We start from the raw sequence: 19,721 nt of genomic DNA, 5'->3' as shown, positions 1-19,721 counted from the left end.
GGTCAGGCGCACACTTGTCCCTGGCAGCATATCGCAGAGAGAGTCAGGAGACTCGGCAGAGCCCGGCTCGCTCTCGGTGGGTGGGCGGGGGGCCTCCGGCTCCCTCCCAGCCCCGGGTGTGCACCTGACCTGCTCCGGCCGGGCCTGTTTCCTGTGTGACACCGGCACAGGTCACCTGCCGTCTCATAGCCCCCGCTGGCAGCCCAAGAAGCTCGACCCGCTGTTGATGGTCACGAGACTTATAAGGGACAGGCTGGGTCCCACTTGGGCAGGTGTGGGACTGTCACCCAAGGAACTCTTGAGTTGGCACCCCTGTCCTTCCATGCTGACTCACGGAGGCTCCGAGGTGGGAGAGGAGAAAACTCCTCCTAGGCCTTAGTCCCCTGGCGGGGGGATCAGCCCACAAGGAGCCTGTCAGAAACAGCTGGTCCAAAACAATCTCATTGCACATTTGTCGAGACACATCCGCAGGCACCCTCAAATGGGACCTAAAGGGTCCCCACACAGGCAGACACAGGACATGGCCCAAGAAAGAGGCAGGATGGGCCCAGATGTGTGCTTGCCTTGCACATGGCTGACCTGGGCTCAGTCCCCGGCATCCCACAGGGTCCCTGAGCCCCACCAGGAGTGACTCCTGAGTGCAGAGCCAGGAGTAAGCCCTGAGTAACGCCAGCTGTGTCCATCCACCCAAAAAAAAAAAAAGAAAGGAAGAAAAAGAGAGAAGAGGAAAGAGAAAGAGAGGAAGAGAGGAGAAAGAAGAAAGAAAGAGAGAGAGAGAAAGAAAGGAGGAAGAAAGAAAGAAAGAAAGAAAGAAGAAAGAAGAGAAAGAAAGAAAGAAAGAAAGAGAAAGGAAGGAAGGAAGGAAGGAAGAAAGAAAGAAAGAGAAGAAAAGAGGGAAAAAGAAAGAAAGAAAGAAAGAAAGAAAGAAAGAAAGAAAGAAAGAAAGAAAGAAAGAAAGAAAGAAAGAAAGAAAGAAAGAAAGAAGGAGAAAGAAAAGAAGAAAGAAAGAAAAGAAAGACTCAGTTCATGGGGCTGGGCCGATAGTACAGTGGGTAGAGCCTTTGCCTTGCATGTAGTTGACCTGGTTCAATCCCAGGCATCCCATAGGGTCCCCGAGCCTGCCAGAAGTGAGCCCTGAGTACAGAACCAGGAGCAAGCCCTGAGCACTGCTGGGTGTGGCCCAAAACGCCCCACACGAAAAAGTCCCACTTCAGACAGGGAGGCTCCTTGGACCCCTGTGTCGGACATGAGCAGGTGAGGCCCGGGGCGTCAGCTGAGCAGGGGGGAGCCCAGCACGAGATGCGCCCTCACGCAGCCCGCCTCACTCAGAGGCTTCTGCCTACCCCAGGCTCACGGATCCGTCGGGAGTGCGGGGGGCTCGCACACAGCTCAAGGCGGCTGGCTCAGCCCCGAGCACTGCCCTGTGTCTCCCAAGCACTGAGCACCACGGCACGGGGCGGCCTCTCCTTCCAATGGGCCAAGCAAAGGTCCTCACTGCAGGGCTGAGAGGCCGTTTGAGCATCCGGAGCCTGAAGAAGCCGTGCAAGTGGCCTTGGGGGATCTCTCACGGGGGTCCTGAGCTGTCCATAAAAACCTACACCAAAGAGATGTTTAAAATGTGTTTATTTAGGGGCTGGAGCGATAGCACAGCGGGTAAGGCGTTTGCCTTGCACGCGGTGGACCTGGGTTTGATTCCCAGCATCCCATATGGTCCCCTGAGCACCGCCAGGAGTAATTCCTGAGTGCATGAGCCAGGAGTAACCCCTGTGCATTGCCGGGTGTGACCCCCCCAAAAAAAAGCAAAAAAAAATGTGATTATTTATTTGGTTTTTGGGTCACCCCAGCAGTGCTCAGCGGTTGCTCCTGGCAGGCTAGAGGGACCATAGGGGCTAGTGGGATCAAACCCTGGTGGGCTACGTGTGTGCCCACCTGTTATACTATCACTCCAGCCCCAAAGTGCTTTTTATTTTTTATTTATATCTTCTTTGTTTTTTGAGTCACACCCAGTGGGGCTCAGGGGTTTCTCCTGGCTCTGCACTCAAGGAGGATCACATTGGTGGTGCTGGGAAGGAGGACTTTGGGGTGCCAGGAATCAAACTTGGGTCATCCACACGCAAGGCAAGAGCCCCACCCACTGTACGAAGTCTCTTGCCCCCAAAGTGATTTTAAATTACACTTCATTTTATCAAACTCCCCCAAAGTCAGAGATGCAGAAATCCTTGGAGGACCAGACTAAGCTGGTTTTCCTGTCATGTTCCTTGGTTACCAGAGTTCCAGTGACTGACTCTAGGCCTATATCCTGTAACGAGGAGCCCCAGGTCTGTCCCCATCTTTTAAAACATATTTCTGTCGTCTGCTTTACTGCTGTTTAGCTCCCAAATGAGATTTTGTTTTTCCACACTGAATATTTAAAATAGACCATCGTAGCTTTTATTTTTCACTTTTTATTTTATTTTCACTTTGTGTGCCTGAAGTTTTTATTCTAGTTTTCTTTTGAAAAATTTTTTATTGAACCACTGTGAGATTCAGACCCCTATAAAGATGTTCATGCTTAGGTTTCGGTCATACAGGGTTCCCACACCCGTCCCTCCACCAGGGTACATTTCCCAGCACCAGTGTCCCCAGGTTCCCTCCCATCACCCCCCTCGCCCACCTGGCCATCTTAGCTTTTATGTTCCATTGCTTATAAAAGTTTATTTCTTTGGGGGGGCCAGCCTCATCCAACAGTGCTCAGGGCTTCCTCCTGACTCTGTCCTCGGAAATTACTCCTGGTAGGGCTCAGGAACAAGACGCAGCACCTGGGGTCAGCTCAGGTCAGCCTTGTGCAAGGCAAGTGCCCTATGTGCTATCCTATCTGCCTGTCCCTAAAAGGTTATTTTTGGGGGGTAATTTAAAGTATAGCCAGAACACAACAAAAGTTCATTTTTCATTAGTGGATTTTCTTCCAAACTATTTTCCCCCTGGATGGTTTTTCCGTGCAAATTAGCAAGTTTGGTTGGGTTGGGGGCAGGGGGCGTTGGCCATGCCTGCTGGTGCCCAGGGCCATCCTGACTCTGTGCTCAGGAGTGACCCTGGCAGGGCCTGGGGACCCTGTGTGGTGCCAGAAAGCTAACGAGGGGTGAGCCGTGGACGGCAGCAGGCAAGCGCTCCCCCTCCTGACCCATCTCGGAGGCCCTCAATAAGCGGGTCTTTCCCGGCCTCCTCCCCTGCCCACATGCGTAGGCAGGATGCCATCAGGAGGGTAGCGACTGTGCTCTGGGGGTCTCCGTGGACTCAGATATAAAATACTCGTAATTGTGGGTCAGGCTAACATCACAGGAACCCGTTATTGCTCTTAACTCTAAAACAAAAGTTGACACAAGAGAACTAGTGCACAACTGCCCTAATTCTGTGTTTGATCTCAGGAGCAGGTGACCCAGTGATGAATAAACGTGTGTGTCTCTCCGCCAGTAGGTCTGGACTTGTCTGTGGCTGTCTTTAACCACCCAGAACTGCCGCTGACTGCCGTTCTGATGGAGGCAAAAGGCCCTTACAGAATAGAATAAATTGATTTTTTTTATTTTTGTCTTTCTTCCCCCCCCCCTTTTTTTTTTTTTTTTTTTTTTGCTTTTGGGCCACACCTGGTGACGCTCTGGAGTCACTCTTGGCTCTGCACTCAGGGATCATTCCTGGCACACTCGGGGGAACCCTAAGGGGTTCCAGGCTAGTCACATGCAAGGCAAGAGCTTTACCCTCTGAGCTGTCTCTTCAGCCCTTCTTCTCGTCTGTCTTTGGATCGGGGCTAGGGGCGGGGTGCGGCACTCAGCAGTGCTCAGGACTACAGCCCGCTCAGTGCAGAGCGAGTGCCACAGCCCTCGGAGCCTCCCTCTGAAGCTGCTGTCGCTGCGGTTACACCTAAGAGCCTTAGATCACCTGTGAGCAGTAGGGAGCATTTGGCTGCAGGAGTCCCATGTTTTATGCAACAGCAATAGAAACACCAACCTTTTTTTTTTCTTTTTGGGTCACACCCAGTGATGCACAGGGGTTGCTCCTGGCTCTGCACTCAGGAATTACCCCTGGTGGTGCTCAGGGGACTATATGGGATGCCAGGGATCGAACCTGGGTTGGCCGCACGCAAGGCAAATGCCCTCCCCGCTGGGCTACCGCTCTGGCCCCTAGAAACACCAGGCTTTGCCCAGAAAAGGTTTCTAGGTGACGTATCGCTTCACCCTCCTGCTGGTTCCCTGAGAGTTAAGTACAGTCAAGTACAGTTTCATTCTCCTGCCAGTAGCTGTTCAACCTAGAAAACCAAACCAAACCGCTTTCTCTCTACTAGGTCGGTTACTATGTCTTTCGCTGACAAGGCAGAAACAAGCGTAGATGAACATTTCCCCAGTTTGGTAGTAGGAAAAACTCGGAGGTCGGCAGGACGCGAGCCAAGCCAGGAGCCAGGTGACTTCCTCAGGGCCAGCAGTCCCTCCGCTGAGGGTGCTGACTGCAATAGATGCCCGAGCTGCTGCAGAAGCTTCCCTTCCCACTGGGACCTCTCGGAAGACTTTATCTCTGAGCGCTCAGAATCAACTCTCAGTAGGAATTATTGGCAGGCTGGGACACAGTACCCAAAGGAGAAGGAATACTCTGCTTCCAAACTCTCCCAGCTCACAGGTAAGGGCGGCTTCTCCCAACCCGGCCAGGAGCTCCTTCCAAACTCAAAGGGGTCCATAGTCACCATCAGCAGTTTTCCGTGTTTCAAACATGTACCTGGAATTAACTTTCCTAGAAGGCATTAGGGGATGGAGAGATTAAGAATAACCATGGAAGGGCCAGAGCGATAGCACAGCAGGGAGGGCGTTTGCCTTGCACACGGCCAAGCCAGGCTTGACCCTCGGTACCCCATATGGTCCCCTAAGCACCGCCAGGAGTGATTCCTGAGTGTAGAGTAGAGTAGGAGTAACACCTGAGCATCCCTGGGTGTGGCCCCAAAAGCCAAAAGAGAGAGAGAGAAAGGAAGAAAGAAAGAAAGAAAGAAAGAAAGAAAGAAAGAAAGAAAGAAAGAAAGAAAGAAAGAAAGAAAGAAAGAAAGAAAGAAAGAAAGAGAAGGAAGGAAGGAAGAAGAAAGAAAGAAAGAAAGAAAGAAAGAAAGAAAGAAAGAAAGAAGAAGAAAGAAAGAAAGAAAGAAAGAAAGAAAGAAAGAAAGAAAGAAAGAGAAAGAAAGAGGGGCCGGAGCGATAGCATAGCAGGTAGGGCATTTGCCTTGCATGCGGCCGACCCGGGTTCGATCCCTGGCATCCCATATGGTCCCCCAAGCACCGCCAGGAGTAATTCCTGAGTGCAAAGCCAGGAATAACCCCTGAGGATCGCTATGTGTGACCCGAAAAGAAAAAAAAAGAAAGAAAGAAAGAAAGAAAGAAAGAAAGAAAGAAAGAAAGAAAGAAAGAAAGAAAGAAAGAAAGAAAGAAAGAAAGAAAGAAAGAGAAGGAAAGAAAGAAAAGAAAGAAAGAGAAAGAAAGAAAGAAAGAAAGAAAGAAAGAAAGAAAGAAAGAAAGAAAGAAAGAAAGAAAGAAAGAAAGAAAGAGAAGGAAAGAAAGAAAAGAAAGAAAGAGAGAAAGAAAGAAAGAAAGAAAGAAAGAAAGAAAGAAAGAAAGAAAGAAAGAAAGAAAGAAAGAAAGAAAGAAAGAAAGGAAGGGAAGGAAGGAAGGAAGGAAGGGAAGGAAGGAAGGAAGGAAGGAAGGGAAAGAGAGAAAGAGAGAAAAAAGAGAAAGAAAGAAAGAAAGAAAGAAAGAAAGAAAGAAAGAAAGAAAGAAAGAAAGAAAGAAAGAAAGAAAGAAAGAAAGAAAGAAAAGAAAGGGAAGGAAGGAAGGAAGGAAGGGAAAGAGAGAAAGAGAGAAAAAAGAGAAAAGAGAAAGAAAGAAAGAAAGAAAGAAAGAAAGAAAGAAAGAAAGAAAGAAAGAAAGAAAGAAAGAAAGAAAGAAAAAGAAAGAAAGAGAGAGAGAGAAAGAAAGAAAGAAAGAAAGAAAGAAAGAAAGAAAGAAAGAAAGAAAGAAAGAAAGAAAGAAAGAAAGAAAGAGAGAAAGAAAGAAAGAGAGAAAGAGAGAGAGAGAAAGAAAGAAAGAGAGAAAGAGAGAGAGAGAGAAAAGCAAGAAGGAGAAAGATGGGGCTGGAGCAATTAGCACAGCGGGTAGGGCGTTTGCCTTGCACTCGGCCAACCCAGGTTCAATTCCCAGCATCCCATATGGTCCCCTGAGCTCCGCCAGGGGTAATTCCTGAGTGCAGAGCCAGGAGTGACCCCTGTGCATTGCCAGGTGTAACCCCCACAAAAAAATGGAAGGAAGGAAGGAAGGAAGGAAGGAAGGAAGGAAGGAAGGAAGGAAGGAAGGAAGGAAGGAAGGAAGGAAGGAAGGAAGGAAGGAAGGAAGGAAGATAGGTAAAGAAAGACAAACTGAAAGAGAGAGAATAACTGGAATGGCTCTACAGATAGTTCACTGGGTAGGCGCCTTGCACACAGCCAACTTGGGTTTGTTCCCGCCAGCCTACCTGGTCCCCCAAGGATCACACAGCCAGGAGTAAGCCCTGAGCAGTAGCTCTGGAATAGCCACGCTGGGTTCCGTGGGTGACCTGGCCCCTGCAAGGCCTAGCTGGCGTGGAGTGGTGAGGCCAGTCCCATTTTTAGTTGACAGGTGGCCTTGTCACAGAATCCCACCAAGCGCGGATTCCGTTGCCTTCTTGCCTTTCATCTCAGCCGCAGGACCAGCCCTGTCTCAGCACCCGGGAAGACGGACTTCACGCCCGGCGAGGCCGGCTGGCACAGGCGAGCCCTCACCCCGAACTGTCCGACCCGGAGCTGTGCCTCGTTCCTCCCATTGAGGGCGGTTCCGGGCTTACTGGATACACCTGGTGCAGCGGTCGAGAACTCTCCCTAGCTAGGCCGCCGCCTCCCTGTGACCACCAGAGCCGAGTCAGTGATCCGGGGGCCGGGACACATCGCTGCCACCTTGACCCCTCGCCGTCTCTCCCCTGGCACCACCTGGGAGCAGCCAGGCTGCTGAGCCGCCCTCCTTCCCAGCTGTGGGGCGGGGCTCCCCGGCCCCAAGCCCACCCAGGAAACGCGGTACTTTTTTAAATCTCTGCATTTAGGAACTTCTCTAAAGAGACAGACCCCAGGGCTCGAGCGATAGCACAGCGGGTAGGGCATTTGCCTTGCACTTGGCCGACCGGGTTCGATTCCCAGCATCCCATATGGTCCCCTGAGCACCGCCACAGGTATTTAATGAGTGCAGAGCCAGGCGTAACCCCTGAGCATTGCCTGGTGTGACCCGAAAAGCAAAAATAAATAGATAGATAGATAGATAGATAGATAGATAGATAGATAGATAGATAGATAAAGAGAAGGACTGGGGCTGGAGTGATAGTACAGCGGGGAGGGCGTTTGCCTTGCACATGGCCGACCTGGGTTCGATTCCCAGCATACCATATGGTCCCCTGAGCACCACCAGGAATAATTCCTGAGTGCAGAGCCAGGAGTAACTCCTGTGCATCACTGGGTGTGACTCAAAAATGCCACAAAAGAAAGAAGGATGGGGCTGGAGAGATAGCACAGCGGGTAGGGCGTTTGCCTTGCACTCGGCCGACCCGGGTTCAAATCCCAGCATCCCATATGGTCCCCTGAGCACGGCCAGAGGTGGTTCCTGAGTGCAGAGCCAGGAGTAACCCCTGTGCATCGCCAGGTGTGACCCAAAAAGCAAAAAAAAAAAAAGAAAGAAGGACCCAGGATCTTTAGCCAGTCACAAAAGGTCAGACGCCCCTTTGCTCAAGACTTGGGGTCCTGGGGCTGGAGCGACAGTAAGGCGGGTACGGCAAGGCAGTCGGCCTGGGTGAGACCCCTAGTCCTCCATTCCCTCCCCCTGAGCTCCGCCAGGAGTGACCCCGGGCCCAGAGCAGACATAAGCCCTGAGTGCCTCCAGCTGTGTCCCAGCGGGTCCGGGGTCCTGCACCCACTGGCAAGGCCCTGGCAAGGCGTGACAACGTCTAGATCCTTCCCACCCAATGGGACTGCGTCCAGAGGAATCTCTGAGAAGAAAGGACCACGATGAAGTGTGGATGGTGCTTAGGTGCTGTGGTCCCACCGCTGCTGGGGTCTGGGCTCAGACCCCGACACTGAGTTCGGCGGCCGTGGGACCCGGGGAAGGCCCTGCAGAAAGTGGGGGCCACCTAAGCTAGCTGGAACCCACCGTGAAGGGAGACCTGGAATCCCTGTATCCGGGACCGTGACGCCCCTGAAACCTAAAGCTCTGAAACAAAAACCCGGGATATTTCTTCATATCCTGGACACCAAACCTGATTTAGCAACATCCCTCTGACATGAGCTGGCATGAGACTGGCCTCCTTCACAGCGGGTGGAAAGTCACAGAGGCTGTGACGGAGCGTGCCCCGCCCCAACTCGGAGGGTTATGGAAAACCCTGCATGGAGGCAGGCGGGCCAGGGTGCTCGCCTTACACGCGGCCAACCCAGCGTCAGTACCCGGCATCTCTCATGGGCCCCCGAGCAACACCAGGCATGACCCCTGAGTGCAGAGCCGGGAGTTCGCCTTGAGCATCGCCAGGTGTGGCCCAATCGCTCCCCCACCTCCAAACAGCATTACTGCCATCGTGAAGTAACCCTTCAGGGGGCTGGAGCGATAGCGCGGTGGGGAGGGCATTTGCCTTGCACAGGGCTGACCCGGGTTCGATTCCCAGCTGAGTGCAGAGCCAGGAGTAACCCCTGTGCATCACCAGGTGTGACCCAAAAAGCAAAAAAATAAAAATAAAAAGTAACCCTTCAGGAGCTTGAGAGAGCATAAGGCCTAAGGCACTGCCCAACTGGAGTCTGATCCCAGCACCCCCGAGGGTCCCCCGAGGCTCTCCAGGAGTGATCCCTGAGCACAGAACCAAGATTAAGTCCTGAGCATCGTCAGAAGTGGTCCAAAAACCAAATTTTAAAAAATCAGTAATCCCGGGGGCTGGAGCAATAGCACAGCGGGTAGGGCGTTTGCCTTGCACGCAGCCGACCCGGGTTTGATTCCCAGCATCCCATATGGTCCCCTGAGCACCGCCAGGAGTAATTCCTGAGTGCAGAGCCAGGAGTAACCCCTGTGCATTGCTGGGTATGACCCTCCCCCCCAAAAAAAAAGCAAAAAAAAAAATCAGTAATCCCTCAAATTCAGAAGCATCCCGACCCTGTGCGTTCATGGCCAGGGTCCTGGATTTAGACACCTGACACTGAGTTAGGTGTTGACGGGACTCAGCGAGAAGGCAGCACAGGAAGTGGGGCCACCTGAGCTAACTGAACCCCCATGAGGGTGGGCCCGGAGCCCTGTATCTGAGCGCGTGAAGGTTTGCTCTCACTCGGCTTTCTTGTACGTACTGTGTTCTTTGAAATAAAATCTCAGCTGCATCTTTAACACAAATGTTGTGTGTCCCGGGTCCTGGCACCGTGTCTACCGCGCTCGGCCGGGTCTGTCCTGGGATGATAGTCGTTGCCCGGTCTATTTTTAATTCTTCTGTTCTCTTACAGCACATGCTTCCCATGTGTTTGCCAAAGACACTTTGGCAGCAAGTACTCAATTCATTAACACGTTGGCACCGGTCTGCAGCTTGGTGTTACGCATGCAAGTGTGAGCCTTGTTTGAATTCATGTTTGAATTTGTCCACGCCCGTGCTCAGCGTGGGAAGGCTGGGGTGCTAGAATTCCCGCATCTGCCCAGGCTCTGGCGTATCCGAAATCGACCTCTGAATCAGCTGGTAGCACAGCGAAGGGGTCACCGACAGGGCCGGGGACTGAGGGAAAACAGCTACCTTGGGACGATATTCTTTTTTCCTTTTTTTTCTTCTTTTTTGCTTTTTTGGGTCACACCCAGTGATGACAGGGGTTACTCCTGACTGCACTCAGGAATTACTCCTGGCGGTGCTCAGGGATGCACTGATCTGGGATGCTGGGAATAGAACCCGGGTCGGCCACGTGCAAGGCAAACACCCTCCCCGCTGTGCTATCACTCCTGCCCCTCGGGGTGATTTTCACCATCCAGCCTGAGAGGCTGATGACAGCATCTTTCACGGTAGAAAAGTATTTTTTATAGGGAAAAATTCTGTGGATGGGGGCGAGAGTGATAGTACAGTGGGTAGGGCGTTTGCCTTGCATGTGGCCGACCCGGGTTCAAATCCCAGCATCCCATATGGTCCCCTGAGCACGGCCAGGGGTAATTCCTGAGTGCAGAGCCAGGAGTAACCCCTGTGCATCATCGCCAGGTGTGACCCAAAAACAAAACAAAACAAAAATTCTGTGGATGATAGCAGACCTTCAGTTTGATAGGGTTTCTGGAATGTGGGGGCCGCGGTTTGATTTGGTTTTGTTCGGGGTTCACACCACATGTGCGCAGGGATCGCTCCTGGCAGGGCTTGGAGGGCCCAGTGCGGGCTCCCCACCCGCTGTACTGTCGCTCTGGCTCCGAGGACCCCCGATCTTCACCCGAGTTCCTTGCCCAGGACCACGTGGTGTTTCAGAGTCTGACGCGTCCTGCATGGCCCTGGGGGCGAGTCCTCCAGCCTGCGTGAGCCAGTGGCGTCCTGCTGCCCAAGCACGGGCAGAGGCAGGACGGGGCTTGTGTGGCACCGCGCCCGCTCCTTCTCGCCTCAGGGAAGCTCCCCTGCCAGGGTCAGGCCCCCGCGTGCAGAGGGCAGTGCAAGCACGTCAGTCGGGCTGAGTCCAGCCTCCCCGGCCCCCTTTCTCTGTCTGGGGTCTATTTTACCGCAATAATAATTGTTTTACAGGGGTGAATGTTCCCATGCCTCAGATTATTTTTTTTTGGCTTTTTGTCTTTGGGGTCACCCTCAGCAATGCTCAGGGGTCACTGTCTCTGCACCCAGGAATTACTCCTGGCAGTTCTCGGGAACCATAAGGGATGCTGGGAATCAAACCCAGGTGGGCCGTGTGCAAGGCCAACGCACAATCCGCTGTATTATCACTCCAGCCCCTCTTTAGACTTTTCTGGGGGGTGGGGGGTACCCCTGATGCTGTTCATGGGGTGCTCCTGGCTCTGTGCTCAGGAACCACTCCTGGAAGTGCTCAGGGGACTATATGGGATGCCAGGGATCCAACCCAGGTCAGCTGTGTGCAAGGCAAAGCGCCTTCCTGCTGTGCTACCGCTCCAGCCCCCACCCCTTCGGAGCCAGCCTGCCCCACTGTCCAGGCCAGGGCAGCCAGGAGCCCGTGCTCAAGGCATGTCACCCCGACACACTCCCAGCGGCCTAGGCCAACCGGCCGTGTTCAGCCTTAACTAACAGGGGCTTGAGAACTGAGAGACAGGCCACCTGCATGCGCGCTGTGAGTGGCTTTGGGGGTCTCTTGGGGGCATAGGGGGTGGACGTCCCCCCGCCTTGCTGCCCGGTCACACTGTGGGAAGGATGGATTCCATCCGGCAACTGAAGCGTCTCCTTAAACCTTAACCTCCGGCAAACTCGCTGGGGTTTCGCTCGGGGCCACCCCCAGTGGATGTTCAGAATCTACCGCTGGCTCTGTGCGCAGAGCTGCCCTCGGCAGTGCCCAGGGAACCAACTGTGACACCAGGGATGGAACCAGGATTAGCCACTGCCTTGGCCCCTGCCCTCTCCAGCCCAAGGGCAGCCAGCTCTTAGTGCAGGTTCTCCTGAGCACTGGTATAGGTGTTTTCTTTTCTGTTTTCATCCTTTTGGGGGGGGGGGAGTGGTGGGGGTCACACCCGGCGATGCTCAGGGGTTCCTCCTGGCTCTGCACTCAGGAATCACTCCTGGCAGTGCTCGGGGGGCCCGATGAGATGCCGGGGATCAAATGCAGGTCGGTCTCGATCAAGGCCAACACCCTCCCCGCGGTACTACCGCTCTGGCCCCTCTGGTACGGCTTTTATAGTAGAAATCAGTGCACGCTCAGGAGAGACTCCGTTTGCACTCTGTCCAGCACCCTTCCGTGGTCCTGTCCCCTTGGACACTCGGCTTTGAAGCACACGGCTTTACAGTGGCCTGTGGCAAGCCAGAGGGTTCGCTGAGATACCATCGCACAACGCCCCCAGCCTAGGAGCTGGAGAGAGGGCCAGGGGCTAAGGGGCCGCTTGCCGCCCACCCCAGTTCCATGCCCAACGCCACAGGCTTCCCAGAGCGCCCTCGGGAGCCACCCCCTTCCAACCAAGCACAGAGCTGGGAGTAGCCCCCGAACCGCTGGCACAGGGCGCGTGTTCGCCTGAACACAGGCCCCGTGTGTTGGGAACATGTCGCCAGGCGAATCACATGCTCCCTTCTCTGCTTGCACAGGCCTCGAGGGCATCCCGGCGGGACAGCAGGTCGCGTGGAACAGTCAGGCCCTGAGCCCCCGGCTCGGCATGCTGGCCCAGAGGAGGGACGCCGTGACCCACCGGGTCCTCTCCGCCAGGCTGCACAAGATCAAGGAGCTGAAGAACGAGCTGGCGGATGTCACGCGGAAGCTGGAGGCCACCATCATCGAGAACCAGTTTCTGAAGCAGGTGCAGTTCCGGCACCTGAAAGCCATCGGCAAGTACGAGAGCTCCCAGAACAACCTGCCGCAGGTCGTGGCCAAGCACCAGAACGAGGTCAGGAGCCTGCGGCAGCTGCTGAAGAAGTCGCAGGGCAAGGAGCGGAACGTGGCCCGCAAGCTCCGGGAGACGGACCAGGAGCTGCTGAAGACCAAGGATGCGCTGCTGGGCCTGCAGCGCCTGGCGGAGGACAAGGGCCTGGCAGAGCGGGAGGAGCTGACCCAGAAGCTGTCCGCCCTCACGGCCAAGCTGGAGGCGAACGACAAGAAGATCCAGGTGTGTCCTCCGAGGCTGAGGCGGACGGGGAGGCCGACAGGGAGGCGGGCGGCTGGCAGGTGGGCCGTCTTGCAGCTCTGACCTGTTCGACACCCCCACTGCGTGTCCGCAAAGCCCCCACACCCCGCCCAGCCCAAGCCCTCAACCCAGCTCTTTATATATAAAATGTAGGAGTACTGCTATTTATTCAGCCATTGATTTAACTGACTGAGTTGACATGAACGCCACATTATTTTTATTCAGAATGTTCATTTTATTTTACTATGTTTTAAATTGGTATTATTGGGGCTGGAGCGATAGCACGGCGGATAGGGCGTTTGCCTTGCAACTGGCTGACCTGGGTTCGAGTCCCAACATCCCATATGGTCCCTGAGCACCACTAGGGGTAATTCCTGAGTGCAGAGCCAGGAGTAACCCCTGTGCATCACCGGGTGTGACCCAAAAAGCAAAAAAAAAAAAAAAAAAAGACATAAATTAGCATTATTTTTTCTATCTCTGTGAGATCACTGGAGTGATAGCACAGCGGGAAGGGCATTTGCCTTGCACGTGGTCGACCCGGGTTCAATTCCTCCGTCCCTCTCAGAGAGCCCGGCAAGCTACCGAGAGTATCCTGCCCGCATGTCAGAGGTTGGCAAATTATCTGTGGCAAATTCGATATGCCAAAAACAGTAACAACAAGTCTCACAATGGAGACGTTACTGGTGCCTGCTTGAGCAAATGGATAAACTACAGTGATACAGAAAATGGCCCCAAAACAAAACCTAAAAGGATAAAAGAATATGTGAGGTATGGAGAGCGAGAAGCATGGTGGAAGGGCTGCAGCAACAGTACAGAGGGGAGGAGCACAGAGCCAGGAGTAAGCCCTGTGCATCACCGGATATGACCCCAAAAAAGCAAAAAATAAAAAATAAAAAGAGAGAGAGAAGCAGCCTGGTGGGGATCTGCAGCTGGAGGCCCTTAGAACGACAGGGCACTGGCAGGGGGCGTCAGTGCCGGGGGTCTGGGGAGGGGCTGCTCTGTAGGAGAGTGGGGCATCGAACTCGGGTCTCCAGGCGCAGAGCCTCTGCCCAGCAGGTGAGCGCTCGCCCCAGCCCCTACACCTCGGCTGCTGCGCCTTGGACACAGAATACGGCACAAAGTTCTGTCACTGATAGTAGATCCATCTCCGCACGTGTCTGTCATGCCAAAGAAAACATTTCTGTCTCAGATATGTATTTTTACATATAAATAAATGTTCAAATCTTTCACACTTTTCTCTACAGGCATAGAGAATTCAAGGACTAATTCTCCCTGGGGCTGGAGAGAGAATACAGTGGGTATCGGACAGGGAGCCTGACCTGTCCGTCCCCTCCCCGGCACCCCATAGGGTCCCCCAAGCACCGGCAGGAGTGACTCCTGAGGGTAGAGCCAGGAGTGACCCCTTAGCATCGGTGGGTGTGGCAAAAAAAATGCATTGAAATCTTGCACATCTTGGGGCTGGAGCGACAGCACAGCAGGTAGGGCGTTTGCCTTGTATGTGGCCGATCCGGGTTCTATTCCAGCATCCCCTGAGCACCGCCAGGAGTAATTCCTGAGTGACTGCATGAGCCAGGAGTAACCCCCGTGCATCGCCGGGTGTGACCCAAAAAGTGGAAAAAAAAAAAAGAAGAAGAAGAAGAAGAAGAAACCTTGCACATCTCATACATATAAACATAGCTAATCCCGTTATCTGTGTTATCAGCCCCGGAAGAGCTGACACCTATGCTGTTTCTAGAGACTGGAAAAACAGCTGAGGCTGAACAACAAAGCCTTCAGCCAGCAGCTGGCCGCGGAGAGCCGGAAGTCCCTGGCCGCTCAGACCACCAGTAAGACTCTGCAGATGGAAATGAAGCGACTCCAACAGAAACTTAAGGTACCGCGTCCCCCAGACTGGGCACAGCTGCGACACGCTGCTGCCCAGAATATTCCAGGTGCTGACTAAGCCTGCCTCGCCTCTGAGTTATTTAACTTGGGGAATAGCCCGCCAATCACCTTTCTCTCCTACCCCCGGGAGATGGCCAGTCATTGGAAAGAATTCACTGGAAGGGCCGGAGCAGTAGTCCAGCGGGGAGGACAACTGCCTGACATGCTGCAGACCTGGTTCCATCCCCAGCAGCCCGTAGGGTCCCCTGAGCACTGCCCAGGAGTAATCCCTAAGCGCTGAGGCGGGAGTGATCCCCGTGCTCCTTTGGGTAGGTGTCCTCTCCGCCACCACCAAAAAAAAGGAAAAAAGGAAAATCGAACCTGGGTCAAGCATGTACAAGGCAAGTGCCCTGCCCGCTGTCCCGTCACTGCAGCCAGAAAACGGCTGTGCTCTGGTTCTCTGCAGGACAAGGAGCGGGAGCTGGAGATCAGGAACATCTACACCAACCGGATTCTTAAGAACCTATGCGAGTCTCAGGATGATCTGAAAGGTATGCTTGGGGGCTGGGGCAATGGCATTGCGGGGAGGGCGTTTGCCTTGCACGCGGCCGACCCGGGTTCAATTTCCAGCATCCCATATGGTCCCCTGAGCACTGCCAGGGGGTAATTCCTGAGTGCAGGGCCAGGAGTAACCCCTGTGCAGTGCCAGGTGTGACCCAAAAAGCAAATAAATAAATAAATAAAAATAAATAAAAGGTATGCTTGAATTCGTTTGGCTCAGAATCTACTTTCAAGGACCTAGTCAGATTCTTCCCAGCCGGACCATTTCTAAGAATGGCTGTTCTCAGCACTGGGCCACCTCTGGGGCGGGGGCGCGGGGCGGGGGGGTTGGTGTGCTGTGGCGGGAAGACGCTCGCTGCCCATCCCCCGTCTGCCCAGCACCCGCGTCCTCACTGGAGACACCGGAGAATTTTTCAGCTGGAAGCAAACAGTTTGCTGGAATCTCTTTGTTTTGGTTTTAGGGCTGATGCGCTCGGGGGTGACTCCTGGCTCTGTGCTCAGGGCACGCTGCAGTGCTGGGGACTGAACCCTGCTCTCCCACAAGCCGTCCCTCCGACCCTAAATATGACACTTTCCCTGTGTGCCTTCCTCCACCCAGCTGGACCTGGGGACACAGGGCAAGGAGGCGCCCCACTGCACGGGTGTGGGGCGATGGCTCTACCAGGCGCCTGCAGCCACCGCTCCAGCCAGGACAGAGAACGTCTCCGGCTCCCCGAAAGGCTCCCGGCAAAGTCCCCTGGCTCTCCTCTGCCCCCGCCCTCTGCCCCCACCGCCTGTCCTGGGATCTCCCTCCTTGCCTCAACGGCATGAGCCCTGCACTGCAGCCTTTCCACACCCAGCACAGGGTGGAAACGCCAGCCCCGCCCGGCCCCCAGACCACCCAGACAGAGAGCAGGCTGAGAAGGGTGGAACCAGCTGTTTCAACAGCTGGAACTACGCATCCGTTCTCCCGACATCTCTGTCTGCTCCTGCCTGTATCCAGAAGACAGATTAGTGTGCGGTCAGCCACAGCATGACCACATCCTGATGGCCACTGGACCACTCGGCTCACAGATGCACAGCAGGACCACATCCCGATGGCCACTGGACCACGCGGCTCACAGAGCATGACTACATCCCGATGGCCACTGGACCATGCGGCTCACAGATGCACAGTATGACCACATCCCAATGGCCACTGGACCACGTGGCTCACAGATGCAGAACATGACCACATCCCGATGGCCACCAACCACACAGCTCACAGAGATGCACAGCATGACCACATCCCGATGGCCACTGACCACGCTGCTCAGAGATGCACAGCATGACCACATCCCGATGGCCACTGACCACGTGGCTCACAGATGCACAGCATGACCACATCCCGATGGCCACTGACCACGCGGCTCACAGAGGTGCATAGCATGACCACATCCCGATGGCCACTGACCACGTGGCTCACAGATGCACAGCATGACCACATCCCGATGGCCACTGACCACGCGGCTCACAGATGCACAGCATGACCACATCCCGGTGGCCACTGGACCATGCGACACAGAGATGCACAGCATGACCACATCCCGATGGCCACTGACCACGTGGCTCACAGATGCACAGGATGACCACACCTGCCCTGTTAGTCGATGACACAGGAACTGAAATGACAGTCCCCAGAGGAGGCGTCTCACCAGCCAGCCCGGGGGTCCAGGATTTCTTCCCTTTGTTGCTGCCAGTGTTTAGGGGCCCCAGCTGGCCGAGGCCTGGCTCATGCCAGCACGTGTTCTGTGGCATCAGCCACCTGCTCAGGGTTCTTTTAGTGGGGCAAAAGTTTAGGGTGGGGGCAGAGGAAAGCTTCAGGGGCTGAAGCACAGGCTCAAGAGAAGAGCAAACTGCGGGGACACTGTTGTGATGACCTGAGTCTGGGCTCAGACTCTCGCAACACGTGTCTGCAGGAAGGGACATGGGCGCCCAGCCACGAGGCTCCTGGCCGCTGCTCGCCCCACGGTGTCCATAATCTCTGCGCCCTAATCAGAGGAAGCAAACAGAAGGGCGTTCAGCGGGGAGGGCGTTTGCCTTGCGCCGCCGACCCAGGTTCGATCCCCGGCATCCCACATGTTCCTCAAGCACCACCAGGAATAATTCCTGAGCACAGAGCCAGGAGTCACCCCTGAGCGTGGCCGGGTGTGACATAAAAACAAAGAAAAAGAAAAAATAAAAGATGAAGCAAGGGGAAGGGCGGGGGGAAGGGGCGGGGCGAGGGCGGAGCTGACTCTGGGAAGAGGGGTGGACTCGCGCCGTCTCAGGGCTGCCCTGTGGGGCGTGTGTCTGAACCGTGTCATTCCCCTCTAGTTTCTTCTACGAAAGCAACCCAGGTGGACAGGACGAGTTACCCGCTTGTGATGGTGAAACACCAGGAGACCCAGAAGTCCTGCGACGTGCCGGCTGTGACCGCCAAGGTGCAGAGACCCGCGCGGCCGGGAGACTGGCCAAGCGCGTGGGCGCAGATAGGCGGGGATGCCGCCTCTGGCGCCCTCGGCAGTCGGAACCCCCCGACGCAGGAAGCATCTGTCACCCACGGGGGACGTTGGCGCTGCTTCTCTCCACTGCAGGCGAGAAAGAAAGCGGGAAGCTCGGGCCCCAAGGAGAAAGCAGCGGCCGGCCCCGGCCCCGGCCCGCCCAGTGCCAGCAAGCACCCCAGCCAGGAGGACCCCAGGAGACGACACCACGGTGACTCCCCAGCACAGGCTGGGCCCCCCTGACATGGGCTGGGACCCCAATAAGGACTGGGCCCCCCTAACATGACTGGGCTCCCCCTAACATGGGCTGGGCCCCCCAAAAGGGCTGGGTCTCCACCCCCCTGGGCTGGAAGCATCTCGCCATCATTTCCTAACCCCCGCCCCCTCTTGAGACAACCAGATATGATGAGAACTAAGCCAAGTAGTGACCAACCCCTGAGACCTATTTCTGGGGGTGGGCCTGAGCTGGAGACCTATTTGTGTATGCCTGTGTATGTGCATGTGTGTGTGTGCATGTGCCCATGTGTGCATGTGTGTGACTGTGTGTGCATGTGCGTGCATGCATGTACCCATGTGTGTGCATGCTTGGGTGAGCATGTGTGTGCCTCTGTGTTCGTGTGCATGCATGTACCCGTGTGCATGTGTGCATGTACCCATGTGTGTGCATGCTTGTGTGGGCATGTGTGTGGGGGTGTTTGTGTACCCATGTTTGTGCATGCTTGTGTGAGCATGTGTGTGCCTGTGTGTGTACGTGTACATGTGTGCATGTGCCCGTGTGTGCATGCCTGTGTACCTGTATGTGTGCGTGTGCGTGCGTGTACCTGTGTGGGCATGCTTGTGTGAGCATGCGTGTGCCTGTGTGTGCATGTGCGTGGGTGCGTGTGCACGTGCATGTGTGTGTGTGCACACTGACAATTCTGCAGTCCGTCCAGGGAGATAAGGGGGAGGACTGAGGAGGCTGGACCCAGTTCCATCCCCGTCCCAGCCGAGGGCAGCCCCTGGGCATCTGTGGCCCGGGGAAGGGCGGGCACCCCTCTCCGTGCTTTAAGCAGGGCGGGGTTCCGGGAAGCTGAGCCGGCTGCAGACTCTGAGTGGCGCTGCGTCCCTGCGTCCTAGGGGCCTCCCCGCGGGCTGGGACACTAAGCTGGCCCTGCCCACCCTGCCCGGCGCTGGCCGTCCAACCGTCCAACCACCGCCCCGCCTCTCCTCCCTCCACTCCCACAGATCCGGCCGGGGGACAGGAGCTGGCGGGGGCAGAGGTGCCCACGCCCCTGGACAGCGCCGGGACACTGGGAGACAGGGCCGAGCCAGAGAAGGGCGCGGCGAGGACCCCGGAGCAGGAGGTGCCCGCGAAGTGCCTCCAGGCAGCCGGCCCGGAGCGAGAGCGCGAGTGGGCACCGGAGCGGGAGCGCGAGCGTGACCGAGCACCGGAGCGGGAGCGCGAGTGGGCACCGGAGCGGGAGCGGGAGCGTGACCGAGCACCGGAGCGGGAGCTGGCCCTGGCGCGCGAGCGGCCGGCGGAGGCGCCCCCCGAGCCCTCGGCGACCCACGGCAGCCGGCCCCCGCTCCGGCCGCGCAAGCACTACTCCTTCACGGAGGTGATCGAGAACCTGCACCAGGGGCTGCCGGTGGCCGGCGCGGGAGCCCGGGCCGGCCGCCCCCGCGCGCGCCCCGACGCGGCCGCCTGCGCCTACGAGCCGTCGCTGGGCCGTGCGCGCCGCGCGCTGCCCGACAGGAAGAACAGCCTGATGGAGGAGCTGTTCGGGGCCCCCGGCCAGCCGCCCCCCGGCCAGCCCTCGGCCAACAACGCCTTCGGGGACTCCAGGGTGACCGTGCCCAACTCGGTGCCGTCGCCGTCCCCGTCCCCGTCCCCCCCGGGGGGCAAGAGGAAGATAATCATCTAAATAGAGTCGCGCCCGACCAGCCGCGCGTGTGTGTGTGCTGGTCCTTGGGCGTCCGGAGTCGGTCC

The 19,721-nt window shown here is 55.9% G+C and overlaps 1 protein-coding gene across 1 annotated transcript; it reads left to right on the top strand.

Moving 5' to 3' along the window:
- Positions 1-12,294: 12,294 nt before the first annotated feature.
- LCA5L (lebercilin LCA5 like) lies at positions 12,295-19,656 on the top strand. The gene is made up of 5 exons (XM_055124541.1): positions 12,295-12,809; positions 14,563-14,700; positions 15,157-15,241; positions 17,586-17,963; positions 18,977-19,656. The coding sequence occupies exons 1-5, from the start codon at positions 12,363-12,365 to the stop codon at positions 19,654-19,656; spliced, it is 1,728 nt and encodes a 575-aa protein (XP_054980516.1). The 5' UTR covers positions 12,295-12,362.
- The last annotated feature ends 65 nt before the right edge of the window (positions 19,657-19,721 follow it).

This window comes from Sorex araneus, chromosome 2 (assembly GCF_027595985.1).
Source record: "Sorex araneus isolate mSorAra2 chromosome 2, mSorAra2.pri, whole genome shotgun sequence".
NCBI lineage: Eukaryota > Metazoa > Chordata > Mammalia > Eulipotyphla > Soricidae > Sorex > Sorex araneus.
Note: the sequence above shows the minus strand (reverse complement) of the source record. Positions and strands in the feature narration are given on the sequence as shown.